A 27,597-nucleotide genomic window follows, 5' to 3' on the forward strand; every position below is an offset into this window, starting at 1 on the left:
CTCGCGCTAAAAGTTTTTCATAAAAAAAAACCGAGGACGTTGGTCACCGGGAGGCTCTCGAAATCATTTGCGTGTATAGGATCGTCGTTCGACGGTCCCCACCCGCGGTACGAGAAGCGCACACGTGAAAATTCTTGCTCGCGGGACGATGAGAACGTCGCGTCACATCGACGGCCCTGCAGAGCAGACAGTATGGCGCTCCGGGAGTTTCTCGGGAAGGCTTGAAATAACTGTCTAATATTATATATGCATCTCACATTCGAGCGTGCCCCGACTCTCGCATCTCACAGATCTGAGCTCCTAACATCTCGGATCTCCGATCTGGACTTCGCATGTGTTCCCCGTAGCGCACTCGACGCACTTTATAACTTTACCGCGCTTCACTTCGCTCGCGATGGGTGTGGCAGGTGCTGCGGATTAAAGAGGACTGGGGAAGAAAAAAAAAAATATATATACACATATCTTATTTTTATCAGAGATACGTGGCGCGGTGGTTCGTAAGCGTAGAAAATTTTTGCACACTTGATAAATTCCTGTACAGCTTCATTCGGAATGCCCCGCGGGGCTTCGAGCCGATTCAGGTTTGATCGTGGCTGCCGTACCCGAAGCTCTCCGTGCGTATTACAAGCCGTGCAATTAATTTCTGATTATAAGCCAATCGAATCGCGGCGACACGTGAAACCCCGGAGCCGAACGTGCGTACGTCGTATCTTCGATATTACAACCGTGAATTATCCCGGGGTCGAACGACCTGCCGGCGTGCGTTTCGTGCATTTCGTGCATTTCGAAGCGTCATCGGTGCGTGGGGGATACCTGGTCATATGTATACCGTCATCGGTGCGACCGGGGAGCGTCGTGTTACCCGAGTACAAAGATGTGATCCGTACACTCGTCGAGAAAGATAAGTGCGGGAGACGCCGAGAGGTTTTAATCGTAGCTATTGTGTACCGCGCCCGAGAAATCGTGTCAGAGTTCCGTAAAAATAAAACAAGTGGATTCCTAGGCCGGAGAATGCAGGGAGAGAGGGTCCGATACGCCGCCCGGTACAAGGGTGGACGAGCGACGACTCTTCGAGTGGAAGAACTGGCTTCGCTGCTGATGGAGGTACAATAGGTTCTAACAAAAGCAGCAACAATGCCCGATAGGCCACAATGCTGAACGGTCAAAGGGGATGGGGGATCTAGGAACGGAGGAACAGAGGAACGTAGGGAACAAACGACTTGGCTTAGCGAGAAGCTCCGATGCGCGATGGTACTGAATCCGAGCTTGAAAAATAAGTTGGAAAGGGTCGAGAGAAGCGAGATCTTGACTTTGACGATGGGAGGAAAATGCGTTTGTACGTACGTACATCTTCCTTCGCTTCGTTATAAACCGATTCGGATGAACTGAGTGAATGGAAACCTCCGTTTGAACATCGTCGTTTCAATTGATTGGGCAATTAATTAATTACGTCTAATGAGCTGGATGATCACAGTCCGGTTTAATCGGGTAATTCGTGAGCCTTTTAATAATTGCCTCTTTGTCGTCGCAGTTACACCGGAATTGTAACGGTTTACCTGCAGGTTTGCATCGGTTCAAACGTACCTGCACGCGGGCTCAGCAGTTGATTATCACATCGTCGAAAACCACGCCCCGTTAAATCAATGCTCTCGTGATCAACGATTCCTTGATACGCAAATACGAGCAACTCGGATATCAAAGTGAATCGACCACCTGCAATCCGTATTCGGTCAATCTCTCTGATCGTCGAGCCGAAAACCGAGCGAATCGAATCAAAAATTGAATCGTCGGAATTATAGTTCAGTTGAAATTTGTTCGAGTTACGTGTAAACAGTTGTACAGAATATCGAGGTCGCTTTTGAATCGCGTTTACCTACTTCCGCGTATTAAAATATTCGTGCACTTGCACTTTCACTTATAGCATAGAATTATATATCCACGCTCGTAGCTATAGTTCCATACGTATGCGCAACCGCTACAGGTAAGTAACGCTGCGAGGTTTGAACAATTGTTTGTTGCCGGTTGTTGTAACAGGTGGGCCGATAACCGAAGTGGGCGTGGGTGGGTGTTCTTACATAAATAAAATGTAAACGTAAATACGGCTCGCACGGACGTTTAGAATTCGCGCGTTCCACTATAATTTTTACCTTGTCAGCGGTAGATACTTACATCTACATTTGACCTGGAATGACTCAGCGGAGAAGGTATGTCGCGGCTACCCGTCGCTCCGATTGCCTATCAAAATCTCTGATGTCTGCTGGCGGTCCCTCCGAGCCTTTCAACTACCAGCCTCCTCCGGAGCGAGGTTTCCATCCTCCTCCCGGTCCTTCGAACTTTCGTACAACGATCTCTTACAACTCCGTCTGGATACCGGCGTCGCGGCGGCACCGCGTCCATCCGCCGTAGAGAGACACACGGCCGAGTAACACCGGATACCCGCGGCGGACAGTTCCAGATGAAATTGGATCCGAGGTAAGGGCGTCGCGAGTTAACGGTTCCCAGGAGGCGCATTAGCGCGGACCGAAGACCGAGGGGATTTCGAACGACGGCGGTGATACCGACCGGTTCATCAATATTTATTCTTTCATCCCGCGACGATTCCTCGTCGATCGTTGGCCGGGCGTCGATCAACGATTCAGCTGATTTATAATACGACTTCGTACTCGTACCTTTCCGAGTGGGACGACCCTGAAAGCTCGGAAAGGAACGTAAGCGCGTAACGTTTATCAGCCGACGCTGGATACACAGCCTTGCGAATAAGTAGCGGCGAACAGCACCGCCCGCCGCAAATAAGACGTAACAGCTCGCCGACGTGACCAATAAAATGACCCCCTCACGGTCGATCGCGTTCTCCACTCCACATGTGCCGCGACTGAAATAAACGAATCCGCTTTAAACGCGGCGTAGTTCGAAGTATCCCGGCGGTGTTTCGTTCGACCAACGCTGCGATCGTAATACGCGCGTATTATTTTTCCTCTTCTCGTTTCAACGATCGTCCGGAATTTTCCACCGCTGATCTCGGACGAGCTTTCCGAGGCTTTGCCGATATGAGGCCAGTTCCGTGCGACACGAGTCGCGGAATCCTGCAGGGTACCAATTTTTACGCCGTGTATTGAGAACGTAAATCATTCGCTCGGTTATCCGGCTTGTTATTCCTCCGGGGATGGGGCACCTCGTCATCCTCGGTTCTCCGGTGTTGTTACCGACACCCCGAGTCTCCCTTATCTCCGCTGACGATGGCGCATCGCGTCGTTCCTCCTCCTTCTCTACTCCTCCTCCTGCTCCTCTCGCCTTTCTTCATCTCCGTCTCCGTCTCCGCCTCGGTATGGGATGTCAATCTGATACCAGCGACTCTTAACGACCAGGCGACGTTCGCCGCCTCCGCAAGCTCCCCCCTCCTATCCCCTCCGTAAAGCGTGACGATCGACCCGACACTTTGCGCAAACACCGAACGCCCGAGTGACCTATAAATGAAACCGGAAACGTCGGGTTAAAGGGACTCACGTTCGCGACGACACACGGTAGAAAACCTCCGATGACTCTGAACTATTATGAAGAAAGAGAAGAGAAGACGTCGCATACTTTCTAGCGACTACAATCTGGTACCGGTCGACCATCTCGCGATGACCCTCCGGAACGACGAATATTCCGCTCAATTATCATTCCCTCCGGCGCTTAGATAAAAAAGATTCTCTTCGCCGAGGGTACAGTTTTTTAATAGAGATACGCCGCGTGATTTAAAAATAAGATGAGACACGATAAATCGTCAGATATTGCCAGTTGATCTTTGAGAGGATGAAATATGTAATCGATTCTATCCTGATAGCTGGCGGTTATAATTCAGAGCTCTCGTCTTATTTACAGTGGGTATATTAGGTACAGCTGTGGCTGCAGCCGCGACCCAACGTAGCGCGAAGATAGAATCAAACAAGTTTTTTCCCTTTTTTCTTTTCTGTTTTTTTTTTTTTTCTTTCTTTCTTCTCATCGGGTAAACTGTGACGAGCTGCGAATAGGTTCGAATAAAAATAGCGACTTAATGTCGCAATGCGAGATGCTGCAGCGACGCACAAACAAATTCCAATGAAATGGGTACATAAGGTCTTCTGCAGCAACGCTTTTTTTCGGTTAGGATCGTAAAAGCTATGCGATCCCAACTTGTGTGTGCGTATCGGTATTTTTTTCACTCTCATCTCCCGCACGTCGTGTATTCCGATTTCTCGTACAACGAAGTATACGGGGTGTACGGAGACAAAATATTTATCTCTCTCGAGAACGAAAAAAGCCTTTCTTTTTTATTGACACGCGAATTATATTCGCTAGGGTGAACAATATGGCCAATTCCCTCGCTTTTCTTTCCCTATCTTTTATTTATTTTTATTTTTTTTACTTCTCAGTCATCCTCGACCCTTCTCGGAAAGGGAGCAACGATCAAGCGACGTGTGAAGCTAACGAAATGATCTCTACCACGGGCGAAGAACTTGTCCCTATCCGAGGGGGGAATCCCTCCTCCTCGCCTACGTACTTCTATTAGCTCTTCGTTTCGCCGACAATTCGCGAGTCGGAAAAATTGATAGCAAATTGGCAGACTCCCTCGCCAATCGCCCCGGGTGATGTTCGACGAACTGTCAGCGACGTCTATTCTCATATCTCTCGACGGTTTATCAAACAGAAATGGCCAATTTGCTAGTCTCGTACGGTAGCAACGCCCTAGTAGCAATTTATTTATTTCTCATCGCCGGAGAACGAAAAAAGATATTTTTTCTTTCTTATCTTGCCCCACCGTCTTCAATCGGTAAACCCGCTACGATCGAAGAGCTTCGATGCATTCCGAAATCCCGATTAGAATTCAGACAAAGATAAAAGAAATCGGAGTGAAAATGATTTATCGAATAATCAATTTCGCAGGGCGATGGAAGGGAAGAAAAAACTTCGCCGGTGATATCGCGGATCAGGTAGACACGTATTGGCCATATAAATGCAAAAATGGAAAAAACCCTCCGCGAAAGATAAGACCTGCTGCTCGGATAGCTCGAAGGCGCGGCCGGCATCTTCTACGTTGTGTGAGCCGATATCGCAACCGGTCCTGAATATTTTCCAGCGATTTTTCGGCGCCCCGAATCTAATACAAAGAGAACGCGTGGGGGAACAGGGATTATATTTACGGGGGAAAGAATACACCCAGACTTCGGTACCGACGCATTCGATCTCCGCATACCGCGTAGTGAATAGACGGTGAGAGGGCGCACCGCGGGCGTGGTTAATCTTATCGGGCAGGGCTTATTTTGGCTTCACCGATGCAAAGGTCTAAAGCGGTCTCGAGAACGGCCTCCGCTCGGCCTCAACGCTCGCCTCGGGGCACATCCACGCTTTTTCACCGTACCGAAGAATCCACTTCGGGGCTCTTTGCATCGAAATCGAAGAATAAATCATCCGTGGAACGCCGGTATCGATCGAAGGGGGGCACCGCGCCGAGAACGTCTCGGACCCACGCTGCCCAACGTTTTCGCTCAATTATCACAAATTAGACCCTCGGGCGAACGTCGTCGAACGAGTTACTCGGGGTTGAAGAACCGTACGGACCCCCCCGTTCGACGATACGTCGTTATCAACTTTGAAATTAATATCGTCACGGGTTGCGTAATGTGATTAAGTTTCTTGTTTTTTCTTTTTTTTTTTCTTTTTATCCCGAGCTACGATGGGTCGTAAATTTAGTTTTGAAATATTCTTTTTTTTTTTCTTTCTCACGTCGACGTATTGCCTCCAGAACGTTAAATCAAGGAATTTTTCGTTCACCTCCCGATCATCCCATTATCAGATGCAATCATGAAACGGAATCATTGTTTCAGAGAATAGCTATTCATTCTATCCTTGAGTTGCGCATGCACGAAACGACGGTACGATGTTATCTCCGTCATAATCCGGCGTGGAATTATCGACGACTTTCACGGACAATCGACCGGGCGCTCAACAGCGTTCGTACGAAACAGAAATGATCTTTGAGGTTTCTTTAGTTTTTTACACATTCCGTACGCATACGACTCGGATTCCGTTTCTTCAATTTCTCGCTCCCCTTCCGCCGAGATGTGATTTATCTCCGTACGATATCTGCCTCTAACCGCGTTCTCCCGTACTATAAATAGTCCGAGTGTTGGTAATAAGACGCTGTTGGAGTTTCGCTTTGTGTGTGGGATCCGCGATACTCGACTTCATTCATACCGGGGCGTGCGGCGGCAACGGCAGCCGACTCCTTTGCGGCAAGTCCTAGTCTTACGAGTCCTGGCCCGGAATTGCCCTGTCTTGCCTCACAGCTCGGCGGTTCCATGTCCCATTAACAGACGTACCAACGAGTAAGTGTTCCTCTTTGAGCTCGCCGCAGAAAAATACGTTTAGGAAATCGTTTCGTGTAAGCAATGCGTCACGCCGAGAGTAGTGTACGGAATAATATTCGTTTACCGTCCAACGAAACCCAGAGGATTACTAACCGGCGTGAGCTCACGCAGAGCCACGAGTAGAGCGGGCGGGCGTCGTCATCCCTCTCTATTTTTGAGCCTTTCTCAAAAATACGCCGGATACGAAAGGTAGGATTTTTCATCCTCGACGAAGGCAGCGGGTATATTCGCATCTCGATACTCACGATCGTCGATTGAATCTAGTTTGTGATCGTTGGTGAAATTTAATTGACGACGACGAGGTTTCCAGTCCGAGCATTTCAAGTGCTCACGCACGAGCTCGATTATTTTCTCAATCATCCTGTCTTCGCTTGTACGCCGCACTCGTCTCGCTATCTTCGCTTCTCGTACGTACACACGAGATTCTACCCACGAACGAAAATAATAGATGCGTACAAATGTTGGCTAAAGTTCCGACTGTCGTTACGCTGTATCGCGTGTCCACCGCGCACTCGGCATTAACAGCTCCGAGTGTCTGTGTGTGTTGTACACTTAACGTACGTACCTATGTATCGACGGTTGTATTTATTCATATACGTATGTACATTTTATACGCTCTATGGGAATAGAAGTTCAGGGAGCGCCGCCGCTTATGCAAGTTCTGTAACGACGTTGGTCCGGACCGCTAAGCGTTCGCCGACAGGACAGGGCAACCTACATGGGCCCACGCCTGACTTCGCCGCGAGTTTAGACGTTGTTCGACCGGTTGCCTCTCTCCGATATAATAGGCACATTGATGCCATTACTCATAGGCCACGGCCTATCGAGATTTATCGACACTTGTTCGTGGATCCGTTTTCCATCGACAGAGAGAAAAAAAAAAAAAGATTTCAGTCTCTCGCGAGTACCTCGGAGGTCGATTTTTGACAAAGGTGAGTCCCGCAGTCACCCGAGGGCACCCGGAGATTTTCGGTAGCCGGTTCGTTATCCGACGTTGGAAATTGAGTCAAGTCGAAATTTACGGCGAAACAATTAGAAATCCAGAGTCGGGGAAATCGCCTCGGGGAAAAAATGCGGGTTCGCTTGAATCGTTGACAACGAAAATCGAGAATAAATGAGATTCTACCCGCCCCCGAGCGAGGCTGGGATGAATCAAAGAACTCGGGTTTCCTTCGACTTGTACACGTCGAAAGTTTTCTCTTTTCCCGTTTCTACCTTGCGTACGATTCTTCAATCCGCACAGCGGGCAGGAATGAAAGAAAAAAAAAAAAAAAATCCTTTACAGCTCTACTTACGAAGCTGTCTACTATTCTCCGCGATGGGACGACGATGCGGTGACCGGCGATATTTGCCCGCGGCATTTTCAGCGCAACCGGCAATACGACGATTTGCGGGTGTAATCTGGATAACAATGTATTTTGAATTCTCGAATAATTCCGAGAAGGAGAAGCGGAGAAGCGAAGAGGAAGAAAGAAGAATGAGAGAGTAGAAATTCGAACGGAGGCGCCATGGTCGTCGGGAAGTGGATCGGAGTAGCCGTACACATCCCGTACAAGATCGTCGGAGGTTAGCGGTCTCTGTAATTTGTTGGATCGCGGACTATCGGACCGTGTAACTTCGTAATGACGTAATGACTCTGTCCGTGGATACCGCGCGGAGCCCTAGGGGCCCGAAGGGGTTCCTCGGAGGCTCGGAGGGTATCGCGCGGAACTCGCCGCGTCGCATCCGTCCCCAGGTGGAGCGAGCCGCCGAAGCCACCGCGTAATTACGTAACATGCAAAGGTGGTGGTACCGGGGCCGGGGCCGGGGCCGGGCTCCGGACCAGACCCCGATCTTATCGCGCGGAGATACAGATAAACCCCCGTAGCGATGTACGAGCCGGTAAGAAATATCCCGTGATATATACAAAGTAGAAGAGAAGATAAGGAGACATCGGATTTACTTTATGATCAAACGTCTGCACCGCTTTTGTTCACCGTACGAAAGCACGTCGCGCATCGGTTTCGAGACCGGGGACCGGATATTTACGACACGTACTCTCGAGCGTGCACACCTCCCATGCGAGCGTCCGAGCTGCCGAATGTTCAACGAATACGGAGCGGAGAGATTCTCGCGTTGAAAATCTAAAAACACGAGCTAATGGATCGGCGAGATGATCGCGGGTGACGAAAAACCCCCGTGGAGGATTTCTCGCCTCGCGGTTCACCGATCGCGACGACCGCCTCTTTTAGGAGTATATATGTACGGTAGGTACAGTGAAATGTTTCGAACGCCGGCACAGCGACGCGGATAAAGATAAAATTCAAATGGAGCACTCCGGCGGAGTGCCGGCAGCGGCAGTCGGGACTTTAACGCGTGGGCCGAATCCTCCTCCTACTCGTGCTCTCTCGTCGCTGCCTCTCGATCTTCGATGCCCTACCTCCTCATCCTCGCTATCTTCTACTTATACTTCGTCGACTCGGTCGTCGAACGGCCTCCGTTACGTGGGTACATCGGTATCGGTAGGGGGTATTGGGTACCGCTCGCTTCGTAGTAGCTGGTAGGACCCTTTCGCCCGACACCCGTCCACACGCACGTATTGTAACCTAAACTCGTAATCGCACGAAATAGAAGACTCCTCGGCGGCGATCGCCGAGCCGGGCAGCGCTCTCCACTTCCTGTCCTCGGGGCGACGACCCACGGCCCGATATATCGCCCCCCGTATTCCGTGCACCTTACGTAGAGCCCCCTTCACGTTCTCTACTTTGAATCTAGCCGAACGATCGTACGCCCTGATATTCCGTCATCGTCGCCGGCGAAGGAGGGAACGATTCGATTATTTTCACCTTTTTCAGCGTTCTCCACAGATCCGAAAATATTACCGGGCAAAGGTCAGCCGAGTTTTATTTACTCCCATGGATCGATCGGAAGCTCAGATTAAACCGTTCTACGGCTATGATTAGATGAAGCCCCAAAACTTAGAAGACCCCTGGCTCAGGCGGTTTCGGAGAAATCGTAGGAATAAGCGGAGCGAAAAAAGAAAAGAAAAATAACAATCCGGTCTAGAAGCTGAGATCAGGCTTCGGCGCAAAAAAGGAATTCGGACGGTGATCTCGCTGGGATACTTTTTCTACCGCGTGTGTTACGGAAGAAGAAACAGAAGTGAGGATATTATCCGGTAGTACGTCGGCGTAGGTGTTGGTATCGCACGAATTCATCTCCGCTATAGAATCCGTGTGATTTATATTCGTCTCTGTTGTGGCACGCGCTCCTGTCAACGGACCAATGACTCAGAGTGGGAATGCGACTCCTGTTGGTTCAGCACTCGAGTTATACATACGAAAGTAGTAGCGGCTCGAGGAGGTAGTGGCCGGTTCGGAAGCTGGGGCTTATGATTCAGCCAGTAATTATATTCCGCTCTAGAAGTAACTGAAATAGAATCACGGGAAGCTAGAATACGCGCCCCGGTTGCAGTTAGGGATTGCCGGTAAATTAGAAACTTGAGATCCACCGGCAGTATACGGTGGCAGAGTTCAAAATTAGGGAAAAACCCCCACGGGGTCAATTATATTTTTCCCTGGGCATAAAAATTTTTCTTCGTTTTGTTTTTCTTTTTTTTCTTTCTTTTCTCTCCTATTTCTCTCGACTCCGTTTTTGTTCGTATATAATTATCCACGCGGCTAATACCATACTCTTCCACGGCGAAACTAGTTTCAACTATTTTTCCAGTAAATGAGCACGATTCATTTAGCGGAACGAAGGTTTTATGTAATCACCGTGATTTATTTTAACGGATTTTCTCAAAGTTAATACCGAACACATGTGGGGTACACACCGTACGTACATAGGTACGATACGCGTATCCCGGCGATCGATAATAATTAATTAAAAGAACAGATAACCGCGTTCACCGATCTCGATTAAACTCATTAATCGAATAAACCACCGCGTACCGCAGCGGCGGCACTCGTCAGACCTGTTTGTTACCGTAAGATTATATTTATATCGTGTTGAGAATCCGTTTTATAAATTAAACACCGTGAAAAATCATCGTGGTCTTTATTGCGTATGATTTACCATAATGCGGGCAACGTATAGAAACGACGTACAATGGAATAGAATGAGAAGGTGATCGTATCGATGGACATCGATAACCGCCAACCGGTTACCCACTTGTATTGTTTAGTTTATAAGCCGTAAGTGATATTTTACTTTCTATCATCTCGGAGCCGCTCGACTCGCTCCGAAGTTCTTCACCCTTTATTAGAAATGCGCGTGAACTCTTCCCCGCCGTTAGCGTACACTTACGTAACTCTCGTAATGTCTGTGGAAAGGTGAATGAGAAATATTATTCCCGCTTCTATAGCCAATGAGGAAATCGATCGGTGAGCATCCGATCCGGGCAACTCTTCGCCTTCCAATGAGAAAATAATTACATCCACTCCGACTCTGATTATTTTTCTCTCATTTTCATTGACCGATGAAAAATAGCCGAGAAAACTGCAGCCGTCGCTCCGGCAGTTTTCTAGACGCGGGTTGAAAAGACGGCTCCCCTCTACCGCGATGTCTTGGCACGATAGAAGCGTACGGTGGTCGAACTTCGTTCACGTGAGTAGCACTTCCGCCGGAAGTTGTTATCGCCCAGATCGGCGAATGTTTTTCCACAGCGTTCCGATCTTTTTAAAGACAAGGGGCGGCCGGGCCGGTCTCGTGATTCCATTTTTCTCACTTTTCACGAAGAGGAGAAATTAACGCCGAATATACCAGCGCGCCAGGAATCGATGATTGATAAAAAACGAGCCAATATTCCAAGAATTTCTCATCGAGATGAGAAGTAAAATCAGTTTTGACGCACCTGCTGTTGCACGATTAGAAAATTTTCCATCGAAAAAAAAGAAAAAAAAAAGAAGGAAAACAGGAGAACGAAGATTATATCAGATTCCACGTTACCCCCGACACTTACACCGACGTCCCGCTCGGCGAATTCTGCATAGTTGAGGTCCGCAAGTTTGTTCTTGGCATGAAGTCAGACGTTGCAGTTGGAGTGAAATATCTGGCATGGATGACTTTGATCTTACCGGGACGAAGCGAGACCGGGGACCTCGGTTGCGTGAGTAACGCCCAGGGAACCAGGAAGAAGATGCTCCAGCTGGTCATCCGTCCCTTCTCCTTTCCATTCGTCGCATTCTACCGAGTGAATCAGAAACGACGCTCGCATGCCGCGTGCTGCTAGACAATAATATCCTCGAAACGGCGCGTTACCGACTCTAATTTAGAAATTAGATGGAAATAAACGGAGACTAGCTGGATACCTTTTTCTCTCTTACTTCGCCGCGTTGAAGATCGCGGTAAAATTATAATCGCGAGGGTTGATTTAACGACAGAGTTGAATCGGAGTAATGATTTTAGAATGGAGCTAGCGACCTGCGCCCCCCCCCCCCCCGATGCTTACGGTCGCCATTAGCGGCGTTGAATTCGCTCTGATTAATTCTCGGTCGTTCCGCATCGTTTTTCACATCTCAGTTTCAACGTCCGACTTTCTTCCACTCCGGTTACCAAATTAACGGAACGTACGAAGCCTATGCGTACAGCTGGCTACGGACGATCAAATTTCGAAGGTCGGAACTGCAGGATTCTCTTCTCAAATTTAGTCGCGCTACTCGGTAATCTTTGTAATTTTCGAAAAGAAATCGATTGCGACACGAAACGCGTGACACGAAAGCAGTGAATTTCGCGATAACCAGAGAGAATCGAGGTAAACTTTTGGAAAAGCGATCGGAATTTCATTGTACGGTTTAAACGAGAGACTGAATCACCCCTCGGAGGCGTTATTTTGAGAATTTAAAGCGCGATGCAGACGTTAGAGAGCGACGCCGCGACCTGGAGAACGACTTTGAGTATGCTGCTGCCGCGGCTCCAAGGAAGTGCCAACTTCTTCTCGGTGCCAATTAATTTTATGTTTTTGGCGTAGCCGCCGTTTCGAGGCAATGAACATTCCGTCTGCGGTTTTGTAACCACCCCCCCCCCCCCCCCCCCCCCCCCCCCCGGTGTCAACGCAAACGTTTCATTCGTACTCATAACGTGCGAAAAAAGTGGCGAGAATCGCCATTTTCACCGCGATATGCTCACTACACGCGCCAGTCGAAACGGAAAAATTATACCCGACGAAAACGGTGAATAAAAAAAAATTGACGATCCTCGCGGTCCCCGTGCGGTGGTAAGTTTTTTTTTTTTTTTTCATCGGGGATAACAGAGGAAAAAAAAAAAAAAACCAGATTTCAGGCCAACCCGGCGATATGCGGAACGAACGTTCGCGTTCTCATATTTGCGTACGTTAGCGTACGTCTCATGACTTACAGGCGATTCCGAAGTCAGGCATGCAGCTTTACCGTTATTAACTTTTACGGAGACCTTAACGTTCAGCAACGCAACGCAACGCAACGCGACGCAACGCTGTTATACAGACAGTCGGGTTAATGTCACCCGCGAGGGACGCGAATACTCGCACCTCGGTACAGAGGCGAACGTGTGTGCGCGCCACGTAGCAATGTGGACGGTTGAAAATTTATCGAGCAGAGAGGTAAACTCGTCCCGAACAACAGGTATATAATACTCGGTGCCTCACGCATGCCGCTCCCGTTGCGAACGACGTCCAGCTAACGTCGGCAAACTATATTTTTCCCCGCAACCACCCGCGATACCGTCGTATAATTCTATATTCTTAACCCTCGTACAAGTACGGCGTAGCACCGTCCGCGATATACGTATACGTGTATGTATACGTACGTGCCCTATGGCCGTATCAACGATTTTTACTCTAACGAGATTACCCTATACTTGAAAGGATGTTGTTGCTGCGATGCTTGCATTTTTGTGGGTGTATCTCCGCTTTAAACGTAACGGAGGAAGGGGGCGACAACGGGGCGAAAGGCCACCCCGGGTCAGCCGGGGTCAGGTCACCGCGGTGCGAAAGTAAGTATAATATAATGCGAAAGTGTTACGCGCGGGTGCGAACACGTATAGATCGCTTAAAGGTGATTAAACAATTTGCATACCTGTAATTAAATCAGCGACAACCCGTAACGCGCCGGGTATTACGCTTGTACGCGTAACGAAAATTTTTTTTCTCTTTTATTCTCTCTCTCTTTTCAATCGGCCGCGTGCGTTCCATTTTTTTTTTTCTCATCGCTTAGCCTCGTTTTCTCGACTTCGAGCGCGTGAAATTCACCTCTTAGCCCCGTATTTTATCGGCTCGATATTTTATCGGCTAATTTCGCGAGCGATAACGGTGCACGTACCCCGTGTACGCGCACTCGCGGTCAGCTGGGATCGGAATACTCGATGGTCTCGATGGCGCGTCGCGGACCTTGAGACGCGGCGAAGATATATCGAGCATTCTACATCTGTGTTATCTGAAAGCGGCAACGGCGGATCACGGTTAGTTTGCAACTCGGTACCTCATTAGCGAGTTTAGCGATTTCAAGAGGCCGCCGCGCAACGTCGGACCACTTGAAGTGTATACACCCGTCGGATGTACCCCAGTCGGGGCTCGAACTTGTCGGTATCGTCAAACAACTTCGGTAGTCGTACCGGGATCAAGATGCTAATTACCGATCTCCAGTGTCCGAACAAAGATCTCCGTACGGTATCTTCGGCCTGCTGATCATTCCAAAAGTCAATCGCCGATTTATCGCCCCCGCACTACTTACCGCCCCCAGCGAGACCCCCCCCCCCCCCCCCGCTGATTTTGAACGGAATTATCAGGTTCGATGAAAATCGGTACGATTCTTCGCCGTCGCGTCTATTCCGTTCTGATTCGACGACGATCGGATCTTCATCGGTAACATCTGCGCGGTAACTAATTGGAAGACTTTCGGGGCGAGATTAAGGGAAGGAGATATTTATTGTTCGAGATATAGATGTTATTTCTAACCGCGAAGAAGTTGTAATTAAGAGGAACGAGTACTTTTACCACTAATTAGTTCTGATAACTGGCGCCGCGTAGGGATTTTACATTGTGAAAAAAGTGGCTCCCTGCGGCCCAAGGGACATGTGCGCCCGTCGTCTCGTTTTCATTTTGGGAAAAAAAAGAAAAGTAACGTTTCCACGACTCGCTGAAAACCGCCACAAGTACTGTCGAAATGAAACTGGAGAATTTTAAGAGTCTTAGTTTTAATTAATGCCTCGGGATTCAATGGATTTACTAGATGGAAAAATAATTCCCTTCGCCGCCTCTTTGAAGATAGTTTTATCGTGATTCTGATTTCAATAATAATCTCGACACAAAGCGGCCGTGTCCGCGTATAACCGACGACGGGCCCGTAACTTGGATTGTGAAATATGTGGGCGGTCGAGCGACGTACGGCTAGCGGAAGACGAGGTCGAGGTCATTAAGAGCGGAACGTACGTACAACTATGGTACAACGTTCACATGGCAGAAGGAAGTGTCGATTCGCCCGCATCTCTCGTACTTCGTAACCTGACGCAAGATCGACTTCTTACGGAGCGTAGAGAGTTTACGTCGGTCCGACGAGACCGGTACTGAAAAAGTTGTTCTTCATCCGTGCGAATTCACCTGCGGGTGTTCGAAACGATCGGAAAATTTAATCGCCTCTCCGTTGCAGAGAGGCGAGCTTTGTTTGTTTTTTTATTTTATTTTGCCCGACTCGGTACTATTTCGCGGCGATCAAGGGTCCACCGCTCCGATCGGCGGTCTTCGACCTTCCGGTGACGGCTGATCACTAATCAGGAAATTAACGAGTGGAGAGTAACGATCCGCACCCGAAGTGATAGGTGTCGGTCGGGCTACGATATCCGTATACGTTGAGTTCGCGGAGCTGGAAGATCCTTTCGTATTTCGTTTCATGGAATCGAAGTATACGCTTTGACAGAAGATCGTTAGTCACGGGAAAAAGGGAACCGCTGCCGTTGGCACGACGTTGCCGCGGCTGTCGCCGTTTCTCGGTTATTAACGTTCACGTGTCAAAAATCACTTCCACGCGATCGGAGCAATCGTGAAAACAACCGTGAAAATACGACAGACGGTGAACCAACGCGATACTCGCCTCGTTCCGTACAAATCTCTCGTTACATCCGTCCGCTCGCTCTTTTATTTTCCGCTCATCGAATTCATCGTTCACGAACAAGTTCGTGGATCGTTTTTTTTTTTTTTATCACAGGAGGTGCCCCTCGAAATTTTCCTCACGTCGACGTCGCTGCCCACACGAGATATTTGACGCGCTGTCGCAACGATCGACTTCGTTATTCGAAGAGTCGTTGCCAATCGTCGCTTCTCTCGCTGCAGTTGGGTTGTAGGTCGGTGATCGCGCGACGTACGATTTCCCTAATTAAAACGGTGATTTGTTACCAGGCTGTTTATATTATTCGAGAAAGCCGTTAGATTAATGGCAGAAATTTAACTCCTACGATAAAAATCTGATCGTTACGCGTATACTATATGTTTCCACAGCTACCGAATCACGAATTAATTGATTAATCAATTATGATCGATCGGCCGCAACAGGACATGGATAATACCGTATGCTCGAGGACGGAAGAGAACCGGAACTCGTAGATCGAGCTTCTCATTTTCTCCTATGATTCTCACGAGATCGCGGTAAACAATGAGCTTTTATTTTTTACCGCACTCGCATAACTCCGAAGCTCTAATTACAATGTTACGCGTTATAATGATCCTGACTGGCAGCTGGTTCGCAGCGCGACGTGTCTGCGGTGGTTTTTCAGTTCATCCAGAGCACGTTCACCTCGTTCCTATAAGCTGTAGTCTAGAGTATACTCGTAGCTTTTATACCACTCTCCGTATTTCTCTACCTTTCCGTACCATTGCTTCCGTAGTTAATTACCTTTGTCTCTTCGTGTTGCAGGGCTTCCAATGGCCGTAGTACCGAAGCTAACATCGGAGCAGACCTCGCTCTCGACAAACCTCGCCCGGTCGCTTCCCCCAGGTAAGTTTGGATTAACACCTCGATCATTCGATTCACCAATTAATTCGCGTTTTCGTTATATTTCATTCGACGTGGCGAGTGGGTGAACGATTAATTACATTCGCGGCGGAGTTTTGTGGCGGTGAAATTGTTCCCTTCTAGTTTTCATCGGACGTAAAGTGAAAGATGATGATTTTCGGGTACTCGGGTGGCGCGCAGGCTGCGGAATATCTCGGGCAAGGGTTTACCGGTAACAAATAACCCCAATTTTCCAAAGTTACCTATCGACCCGGTGGTTCTGACGGTGGCTCTCCGGGTGACCTTGTCTCTCGTTTCGGGCTTCGGACGAGCTACATATTCGCGCGGAAACCTCAAGGCTGACTCGCTTCTCGTTCAACCTTGAAATTGATACTTTAGAGTCAAACTACTCCAGGGGTAAACGGCAGCTTTGCCGAGAAAACCAGCCCTCCTCAGAAAATTGAGCATCCACTTTTATCACCCTCATTTATCTACCTCTTCTTCCATGCGACGAACGTCTCTCCGGCGATTTCGAGCAATCTCATAACCCACCCCCCCGAATACCCTAAGACCGGGTAATAACCAAAACTCGTCAAATTTTTCCAACGCTCTTTTAGCACCGCGTAGCAAATTAACTGATAATTCTTTTAGGGGTGGATTTTTCGGATCCAAGTTCGTTTTTAAGCTGCCTCGACAACCTCTTTACGACACCCGTCCCGAGTACCGTGAATATGGTAGATAGAATAATGTTGTTTTTTTTTCTCCAATTTTTCTTTTCTCTTCGTCGTCCGTTGGGTGCGTCGAATAGTGAAGCTGTTAGCGACTCGGACCGGACTCGGTAGAGATTTTTAATTTACTCGGAGAGAAGCGGGCGATAGGCGTGCCTCAGTGTGCCGCAGTTAAAGTGTCGCCTAAGTAAACTCGAGAAAACCAGCTAGAGCTTGGTTTATTCGTGTAATTTTACCCTCTACGAACCTCTCATGCGCCCGACTCCGAAATCTCGCGGAGCGAAGAAACTAATATTTACTCGGAATTCGTTGGGAGGCGAAGTTCAACGTGTATCCACACGTGACAGGCACACGGTAAAATCCATGAAGCTCCTGATTAAAATTGACGTACGATTAGAACGAATGCAGCTGCACCTTTTCTGATATCACCGCTCCGTTCGGACGTATCGAAAATCGAAAATTCGAAAATTCGTTGATTCGGTTGAACGGAATTTTCGGTAAGCTCATTTTCGCCAATTTCCTACCTTTCCGACCACGTCGTTGAGCTTGCGAGATTTTTCGGGGGTTGCTGTTGTCCCGCGTAGCGAAAACGTATCACCGCATCCCTCGTTTATCGACTGTTGCAGACAAATTCATCCCTTGTACGGGGAGAAAGCAGGGCTTCTGGGTTACTGCGATCCGGTTGGTAATACAGAAAGTTTTCCGCCAGCCCCCAACATCGTCGTCGAGGGTGGAAGAATCGAGTTTGTCCGCCCATCGCAAGATATCACCACGGCACCCCGAAGGAACACCGTCTCCAGAGGGTCTCAGACCTTCGTCGATCAGCCGGAAAAATCAGATCCCGCCAAGGTGAGTTTTCAGTCCAACGAGCAAAAAAAAATTTGAACGATCATTTTTCCTTCCCTTGCGTTTCGCGACTCTACGCTCGTTCGAACGGGTTCACGAGTTGGATTCGAAGAAGGTGGCACATAACGCTGCGCGAAACGTTGTTAATTTTCGAAGTAATAATTTGACGGGCAGCCAGCCAACGAATATAAGCTGCGATGGTGCAGTTGCTTTCAATTTAATATGGAAATTGCATTCGCTCTCTGTTGTAGAAAATCAATTATTTCTAATGAATATAACATGAAGTATAAAGGGTTCCTTCCTCCGCATCTCGCGAAATATGCATCCAGGCACAGCGGTGTAAATTCTTCGCCCGTAACTCTTTGCGAACCGAGCTAAAATTAGACGACTTTAATTCGTCATATTTCACATGAAATCGAATGAAAATTGCTGACAAATTTTTGCATACGAAACTCGATAATCCCCCGACGTCAATCTTCGGTAAGATTATTTTGTCGAGGGTGCGTTATACACGCGGATTGTAATGGGGCGAAGGTGAGTGGATTAGTTTTTGTTTCACGAGGGTGGACGCGGTTATTAATTTTTCGTTTGTATTTCCAGCGAAGTTCAGTTCGTCGAAATAGTTCATTCGCTGGTATATCTAACTACCTAATTCCTCTTCACTCCGTCGCGCGGTGCAACGCGGCGCGCGACTATGTATAAATGGAACTTTGCCAAATTCAAATTCGCATGCCGCTACGCCGCTTGGTCATGTTTTACGAGGAATAACTGTTTTGTCTTTTATTATGTCGGTACTGATCCGTAAATAAATCAGAGGGTACGTCGTTGGAATTCCACGATGACGGGAGACAGATTTAATTGACGTTAATTGAACCATTTGATTTCAACGCTGTCGTGGAAATTTTACCAACTCCGCTATGAGTACGCCGCGGGGCGGGTCACGCTTCGAATCGACTTTAAACTTCTAATTGCTCAAGTTATATCTCTGTGTCGTCGAGACTTTTTTGTATTTTTTTTTTTTCATCAAAACACGGAAAACAGATGAAAAACCATCGGATATGATACGAGAATTCCTCGCACAGTCGCGACTGGAAATTCCCTCCTATTTCTTTGCCTGCTCTCGGCGAACAACACCTTGTCGCGCTAAGACGCGTGTATCGAAATACATATCATATTCCAGTTTTTTTTTATTCGATAATTATCACGGCGAGCTATAATTAATTGATTAATTAGACGATTAATTAATTATAATTAATCGAGTACGAGATCCCGCGGAACTCGTCATCGGCGGTAGTTTTTACGGCGGAATCGCGAGTTGATTTTAAATTACGTAAACCGAATGCAAAATTTTTCCCTCAATTCAATTAGTCGCGGTTCTTTGAGTTCCTTAATTATCATATTAATTGACGCGGGCAGTTACCGTGTAGTTCGAAATAACAATAGCTTAAACATCGCCGCCGCTACGCTAAGAACTCAACGCTTTCGTCATTCCGCTCGTTTTACTCACTCCGCTCTCGTCGGGGTCCGAAAACTTCCTACTCCAAAATTCACCCCCTCGACGTCCTCGAATATCTCCGCCGTCCGTGAAAAATTAGGATTATCATAATCGCGAAGTTGTCGAAGTAATTCTGTCAGGAATCACCGCGAAGAACTGTGTTTGCTCTCCTTTCTTCCCTCGGCTTCTTTTGAAAGGGGTTCTTCTTATGGTTATGAATTTAATTGTTTTTTTTTTCTCCAGAAATAATCAGTGCGTATATTTTATAATCATCATTGGATATCTCATTAAAAATGAGAACGAGTACACGCATTATATCCATATATACATTCCAGATTTATTTGGACGTAATTAAAAGTGGGTTGTTCTAAACAATCTCGATCGTTACGCGTAAAATATGTATACCGGTGAACACGAGTGAACGGAGTTATGAATAAGTGTAATGTGCTGCGAGTCTTTTAGGTTTTAGGGCCCTTCTTGCGCTATCCGGGCGAAGGTAGGGCAGGGTAAACGGGGTGGGAAACTCCGGTCAATAAACAAGAAGCGCGCGTATATATTCCTTACCTGTGTACAGCGGCGGCGGCGGAGTATAACTGCTTTTCTTAGGCCACTAAACTATCGCTAGAAATGTCCTGCGAGGTTCGGTTTGGCCTCCGAGAGAACATTCTCGAGTTATGGCCTCGTATCTCCCCGCGTACGACTCCAGAGCTTAACCGGAGATAACGCCGCCAGCCGCCGAACCCCGGCGATGATGCTGTTGCAGCATCCCGCGGAGGATCAATGGATTCGTAGCAGCCAAGGGTCAAATGAAATAACCGATGTTTCCAAACGTCATCTTATTACTTTACCGCGACCATTACCGACCTCGCTTTCAACTTATATTCGTATAAATGCGAGAACCCGCGTAATAACTTCGCGAATGAACGTCGGTTGGTCGTTCGTTCCCGCGAGAACGACAACGTGTTATCGTTAATCGAAAATTCTATCGACTGAATATTTCGTCCAAAAATTACGGTTACATCTCATATACGGTATTGTTTTCCAATCAGGTGCAGGATAGAGCGCGCGGCGAGATTGCGGACGTATTTCGATTAGTGTGCAGGATATATTTTTATTTTTTTTACTCTTCGTTCATTTTTCGGGATATTAAACGCCAGATGGAAAGGGGATAGAAAATTTCATGGAAATGGAACGGCAACGGCTTTGGTCGTCGGTGGTACGAATCGTCCGGTTGTATAGGTCGGTATTCGCGAGATACGGGGACGGACAGGTTGTCGTTGCATTCCGTCAAACGTCCGAACCAATATCGTCCTGATTGTGTTCATATCCCAGCAATGGATAGCGAGCGGATATATATTTTGTACCTGCTGCGCGGTGTAACGGCCGAAAGTCGTAACGGCAAAATCAGAGCGGACCGCTTTTTTACGTCACCGATTTTCCGAGGACGCGCGCGCGCTGCGATAATTCCGCGCGCGACACGGACCGGTGAAAAAATTCAATTTGGAAGCAGAAACTAAAAAAAAAACAAACAAAAAAATAGCGAGAAAACAAACGAGGAGTAGGGAAAAAGTAAATTATTGTAAAAGAGTGAAATAAACCGTCGACGTTTTTTGTCCGCCGCTTCGATTCGAACGAACCCTCTGCGGATCGTTGAAATGTGTTAGCCGGGCGCGTTCATGCGATTCGAAAGTACATGTGTTAAATTGCCTGTTTAGTTATCGGTCGGAGTTCAAAGGCGTTAAACCTCCTCGAGATATAGGTAACGCGCTCGCAATCTATACCCGGATAGCCGAGGTGAGAGCTGGCGAATGTTGGTGCAGGTTGTAAATTTTCATAGCGAAGATAGAAACGCGGAAAATAAACGCTCGCCATGATTTAGACGCGAGCTCGCTCGGGTTGAATAACGTTGCGGTGAAGACCGACATTTTTAAATAGTGTTTCTCCATTTTAGGTGCGCCGATCTTCTTCTCCCGATACTCTTTACTCTTTTTACTCCGTCCTTCGTAGCTCGGCTACGTTTATATTTTATTTCGAGAATAATTTTCAGATCCACGGCGAGTGGATTATATGCTACAGCATAAATTGTACGAATTCTGTATACCGTCGTCGTTGTCGTTCTCGTTCCCGTTCTTGTTCTCGTCGTCCTCGTCGTCGTCGTCGTCGTCATCGTAGCCGTTGTGCCTAATTGAAATTCTCCGTCGCTTTGATGTAATCGCGAAACGTCGGAGAATTACACACCGATTGGTGCGCGGCGGCAGCGCAAGTAATACGATGTACGTTACATACACGCACACTGTGTATAAATGAGTATGTATATTCGCCACATACCTACCGAGGCCGATGGCCGTACGCATACTCGATCGCTTCCGTTCTAATTAACGATTTATAATTAATCTTGCATACATTAATTCCTGTACACGTATTAAGCGTATCTACACAGGTATGCACCACAGACTACGTCGCTACCGACGTAATTAACTGTCGTTGAAATTAGGTGCAAGTTCGAATCGCCTGTGGAATGACAAAGAAAAAAAAAAGAGTGACGTTACGCGATGTAAATGAACATTTTTCGTCTTATTTTGTTGAATTTCTTTTATTTTAGTTCAAGTTCGGGTTCAAGTTCATGATGCAGCGAGTGAAATCACCTCGTCTATACAGCGCTCGAAAAGAAACAATAAGAGTAACGTAATTCGAGCTTAAATTTAAGACCGAACAAAACTAAAAACAGTCCATTGAAACGCGTAATTTAAAACTATCGCTTCGATTAGGTACCCATATAAAAAGGGGAGTTTAGTTCCTAGATTAGCGCAGTTTTGTTTCGTCGCTAATCTGCTCTTGGCTCAGAGCTCACCGCGGGTTCATCCGATCTAATTTACCCCCAGCGTGCATCGCGGGTCGGACAGAAACTGCAAGTCGATGTACAAGCTTCGTCTGGCATCGGGTAGGTATGGCATAGTATCGATGTACGCACACGTATATATCCGGCTCCGTTCGGTAGCAGACGATCAGCTAGGCGATATATTCCAACGGATTAGGGATAAGCAGAGCTTCACCCTCTCACAGCTTATAGATGTACACCCGCTAGGATCAATTCATCAGCTAACAGTGGCTGTGGAATTTGCAATTTAATTTGCGTTGTTGATTCGTATGGTGATTCCATTGGTATCCAAACTACCGTTGCCGATCGAGTGATCGACGCAGGGATACAGAAAGCAGTTGGGGAGATCAATTTTCATGACTTCGAAAGGGATGATCTTTGACGATCTATCTGGAGTATATGTGTATATATGTATATCCGCGCCGCACGTGGTTTCGCTCGAATCGCGTTGATTAGGTTAATTAGACTCGGAGCTCCGTCACCGTTTTCATTACAGGAGATCGGTACTGTGTAAGGAACCTGCCGCCAAAGATCTTGGATTAAAGATTGCGGATCTCCGACCCTCGCGGTTTCGACTCTACACCGACTGGGTGTATCGATCACCAGCTCGTGCCTAGCTTACCGAGACAACCGATGGCATGAATTAGCACGGAATCGCATCGGATGATGTCTGAAAGACTCCACGAGGGGTTCGCTCGGTTTGGGATTTGTTTTATTTTTTTTGTTTCGCGAATGGCACGAGATTGTGGATGGAACACATCTGTGCTTCTCGTACTCCACGATCCCGTACCCTTTTCTTTGTAATGTGCTCAAATTGTTTGTTCACAATTCAAGTAGAGGTATAAGACACGCTCATGGCGCGAGCGAATTGCGAATCGAATCGCGCTGAATTTACGATATGTGCTGGTCGAGCCACAGTCTTATAATTCGCTTCGCCGAATAAGTTTCTACTTCTTTCTTCCTCTGCTTTTTGCCTTTTCTCTCTGTGCGATTGTGAGAGCCGAAATCTGAACATTCTTTCGAGCATTTGAGCGACTGTTTCTTAAAGCATCGTTAGATTTTTTTCTCGTCGAGATATCTCAATTTTTCTGCTCCGAAAATCGAAAAATTGGCGACAACTTGATCAATTTCACAGATGCATCAATTTGACTTTCAGATTCGGATTCCTGAGCTCAAAATACAACGAAACGCGATGGAAACCCGAATAAAAAAAAATTTCGATAATTGACCCTCAAATCGGTAAAAAATCATTCGCAATTTCTTCGGCAAAAATTAAAACTTTCCCAAACCGGTTACGTGCCGCAAATTAATCTCGACAAAGTCGACCTGATGATTACAAGCCAGACCGACTGTAGCCAGTGACGAAGGCTGTGCAGAGGTATCCCTGAGGCAATACGCCACACTGCACTGCAATCGATATACATATAGTCGCACAATTCCAGCATCAGGTCGCACAGGTGGTCGCTGCCTCAATAATAGTGTTTCGTTGTCTCCGTAGTCTCCGTACATATTCATATTATACCTGAATAGATGTGGCTCTGTGGTAATCCACAATTTTTTTCTTCAACCGTTATGCATATAATCCACTGCGAACATTACTATCGAATCACATGCGTACCGTGCATTTGCGCAAATATCTAGAGGTACGGTGGAAATTCATTAGAAATTCAACGATAATAGTTCGCAGGCATTGCTGTGGCGTAGAAAATATCCTTGTACTCATCCGGGGCCTTTTTTTTTTCAACTATAGCTTCTTTGGTATCTAACCCATATTGCTCGGGACACGATTGCGCAATTGCCCCGTGCAATGTGCATGCAAACTATTGTACAGTCGACGTGTAATGTTAGTCCGTTTCAATTTCGCGGACCGCTGCCCAGCGCTCTCTTTAAATTCGATTGTTTTCCGCTCTATCGTCATTATTTGTTGGCCATAAATTTTTACTACACGCGCTAAACTCCTCTATACTCTCTGGGTACGATGCCACGCATCACTCGCTTTTGAATCATGGAAGAGAGGTGTGTGTGTGTGTTTGTGCAACGAAGATAATTTCACGATTCATCGAAACGAAAATGATGTTTGTTTTTTTTTTTTGTTTTTGTATTTCTCGTTTGCTTCGTGTACATTATCGTTGCGATCGCACCTAACTCCGATTCATTTATAACACGAGAATGAGATTTGACACGATTTTGCGACGGTTATAACCATCTCGGCAGTTGAAATCGAACGGAAATTCAGGTCGCCGGCTCAAGTTCGCGTTGCGAATATAGCTGCAGAACTCGTTTTATTTGATCCTTCTGCAGACGTTGTGCCGCAGTTTTACAGCCAACCGGTCGTTTGTGGTGTCAGCTGCAATAGCTGCTGCTTTTGCTTCTGCTGCTTCTGCTGCCGCTGCCGCTGCCGTTGCCGTTGCCGGTGCCCCTAACGTAAACGTATTTACAATGCGTTTATGGTTTTTGCAAACGACAGTTGTGGAATTCCCCCATATCGGATGCTCCTCGTGCCAAGTTATATAGCTTTTTCATATTCCATTTCACGTTTTCAGCGGCTCTTCAAACTCGCGACGCCGCTGATCGTAGCTGTCTGCTAATTAGACTTCTCATTTAAATCCTGCCGTACCGCGATGCGGGCTGCGATTTTCCCTTTCACATTTTTTTCGGCACGTTGTTTTCTCCTCATCGGGGTTTTTTTTTTTTTTTTTTATTTTTTTTTATTTTTTCAATTTACTTTATCTGTTCGTATTTTTCTCCCACCCCCCACCCCCTCCTGTTTTACGCTTTTCCTTCCGCTCGAAACTCAACCCTTATCAAAACCGGGACTTTCATCCATCCCCCTTTTTCTCTCTTTGTGGTTCGGGGGTGCTTTAAAGACCTATTTTCTAGAATCTAGAGCCCTGGTGCTCATTGATAACGAGTGTAATGAACCCTAATCCAGTTACGCGGAATTACAAGATCCCCACAAATTCACTCACACCTGTCTTCTAACGTTCGTCGTTGTCTTTTTCCTTCTTTTCTTCGTTCGCACGGCGGTAGGGTATTTTCACGCTCCCTGCTCTCCGTGGGTTTTGCAAATAAAGGTATCACTGATACATATTGCGTTTAATTTTCTTCACACAGAATCACCGCCCGTACAACTCCTCCTACAGCTTTCTTCGCAAATAATTGGATTTTTTTTCTTTCTTTTTTTTTTTCTCTCATTCTTTTTCTCTCGGCCTCTTTTACCAGCGTCTCCGAACGCGGAGTAGAAAGTTTCCCGGTTATTCTACACTTCTTTTTCCACTATCAAGAACCGAGATCGTGTGTATAAAAATAATATTGTTTCCAGTATAAAAGAATTCATTATTAAAAGGTATTCTATTATAACCAGAGGTATATAAGATAAATAAGTTTCAAACTTTGTCTCGGGGCAGAAAAACTTATTCGTTCTCAAAGTCCCTCGCGCATTCCTTTGTCTAGTTATACGGCATAGTACAGTATAATGCGATTACAGATAAAATATCGATGGCTCCCTTCTACCGTACGGATGAATCCGCCGACTCCTGAATAACAGCCGCTACACCACGTCATTAAAATAACGTAGATTTTCATTTTAAATTTTACAATAGAAATTTCTGCCGTTTTTATTCCTCTTCCTTTTTTTCCTGCGAATGTACGCACACGTCAGCTACGGCGAGTCGAAAAAATTCGATTTAACTTCATTATCGAATTTCCAGATTCTACGGTCTACTTCAATATTTTTTTTTTTTTTCCGTTCGACTTTTTTCAATACCGCTTTTCAGTCTCTCGTTCGTTGCAGACGCGTCGCGTTCTCTGACACGTAGGGACGTGGAGATGAAAATATGTGCACGAGAGCGTGACTTAATCAATGTTAATTATAACACATTGCAGTTACTGGCGTGCGGGGTGCACACCGTGGCACAGGTAATATAACCTGCGCTGCTGGCTGGGGGCCGGCGACCAAGGCGACAGAATAGTCTGCACCGTTCCCCGTAGGGTGTTGAGTTTACGGGGTGTAGAAATGGGGGTGCAGTTGATGCGCGCGCCTTCGATTAAAATTATTATCGATTGCCTTTTTGTTGATGCAGATGAAAGGACATACATTATCGTCTGAATAAAAATTTAATTGCAATTGATCAAGTGAAAAATTATCGTCATCCCTCCGCGAAGGACTTACCTTCCAGAAATATAATTACTTTCGTTTCAATAATAATCAACGGATCTGAAACGAAATTTTAATTATCTCGTCGCTACTTTCGTTAAGATTTTCAATTATTTATTTATTCATTCTACAAAATATTGCGTGGGCACGCGAAGTCGCCGTACTGCAGAGAGAAAAAAAACGGAGAAATTTTTCTTTTTTTTTTTTTCAAGAATATACATGAGATGACGATCTTGTTCGGGATATTATAATTTATGCACAATGCACGCTGATCAAATACTGACCAACACCTGCTTCAGGCTCATTTTTCTTCCCTTGTCTTGTCTTTTTTTTTCTCCAATTTCTTCTCCTTAATCTTATAGCCAGGCAACTTCGGGCAGGTGAAAAGTAGCTCTGGCTACCTACACGCTCGGAACATTAATCTCGTTCTTAACTTTCAATACCTACACGAAATATAAATTAATAAAGTGAAGGAAAAGAGCAGCTATTATTTTTTTTGTCGAATGTGTACTCTCGTTACCTACACGAAGTGCTCACCTTGCAGTTCCACTCCTTCGGGTGATGAAGACCGTAGCAGGTCGTCTACCCTAAACGGGGTTGTGAACCCTTGAGAATTCATTAGCGTTCATCTCTTTGATGGAAATTCTTTCTCGGAGACAGTCGCGTCTCCGCGAGCGGGTTATATAGAACGCCATCCGTGCGCATAAAGATTTTTAATTGGCTGCTGCAGCTATACTATATCTGCGTTGATCGTTTCATTTCAACGTCGTCGTCGTCGTACTGCAATGATTACGTAAACGACTTTTTCTCTATAATTTTTTTTACGCTTCCTTCTCTCCATACTGTGTTATTTTTTTTTTTTTTGTTTCATCTTGTCGCCACTGCCAATATAACTATATATAAAACAAAAAAATGAATGGATGGGAAGATGAAATAAAAAATATCTAAAGAAAACGCCGAGGAAAAAGACCACCTCACACTCACCCACCGGAAGTCTAACATTTTCATCACGATTTCTCACTTCTCGGTGGCTCTCTTTCGTAGCGGCAACTTTTTCCCTACTCGCGATCAAACATAAAAACTCGATCGTACGAATTACAACAACTCCACGGTTTTACCGTTCGCTAATTAACAAAATTCGCCCCGTACTCTCGTTCACACGGC

The 27,597-nt window shown here is 46.6% G+C and overlaps 1 protein-coding gene across 7 annotated transcripts in view; it reads left to right on the top strand.

Moving 5' to 3' along the window:
- Nucleotides 1-27,597, top strand: part of LOC105687724 — a 163,807-nt gene that overhangs the window by 31,409 nt on the left and 104,801 nt on the right. For all 7 annotated transcript variants that reach the window (XM_048652436.1, XM_048652439.1, XM_048652437.1 and 4 more), the window contains exons 2-3: nucleotides 16,253-16,333; nucleotides 17,685-17,907. In XM_048652436.1, the coding sequence (XP_048508393.1) occupies nucleotides 16,253-16,333; nucleotides 17,685-17,907 (304 nt within the window). The remainder of the gene's footprint in view (nucleotides 1-16,252; nucleotides 16,334-17,684; nucleotides 17,908-27,597) is intronic.

This window comes from Athalia rosae, chromosome 3 (genome assembly GCF_917208135.1).
Source record: "Athalia rosae chromosome 3, iyAthRosa1.1, whole genome shotgun sequence".
Lineage (NCBI taxonomy): Eukaryota > Metazoa > Arthropoda > Insecta > Hymenoptera > Athaliidae > Athalia > Athalia rosae.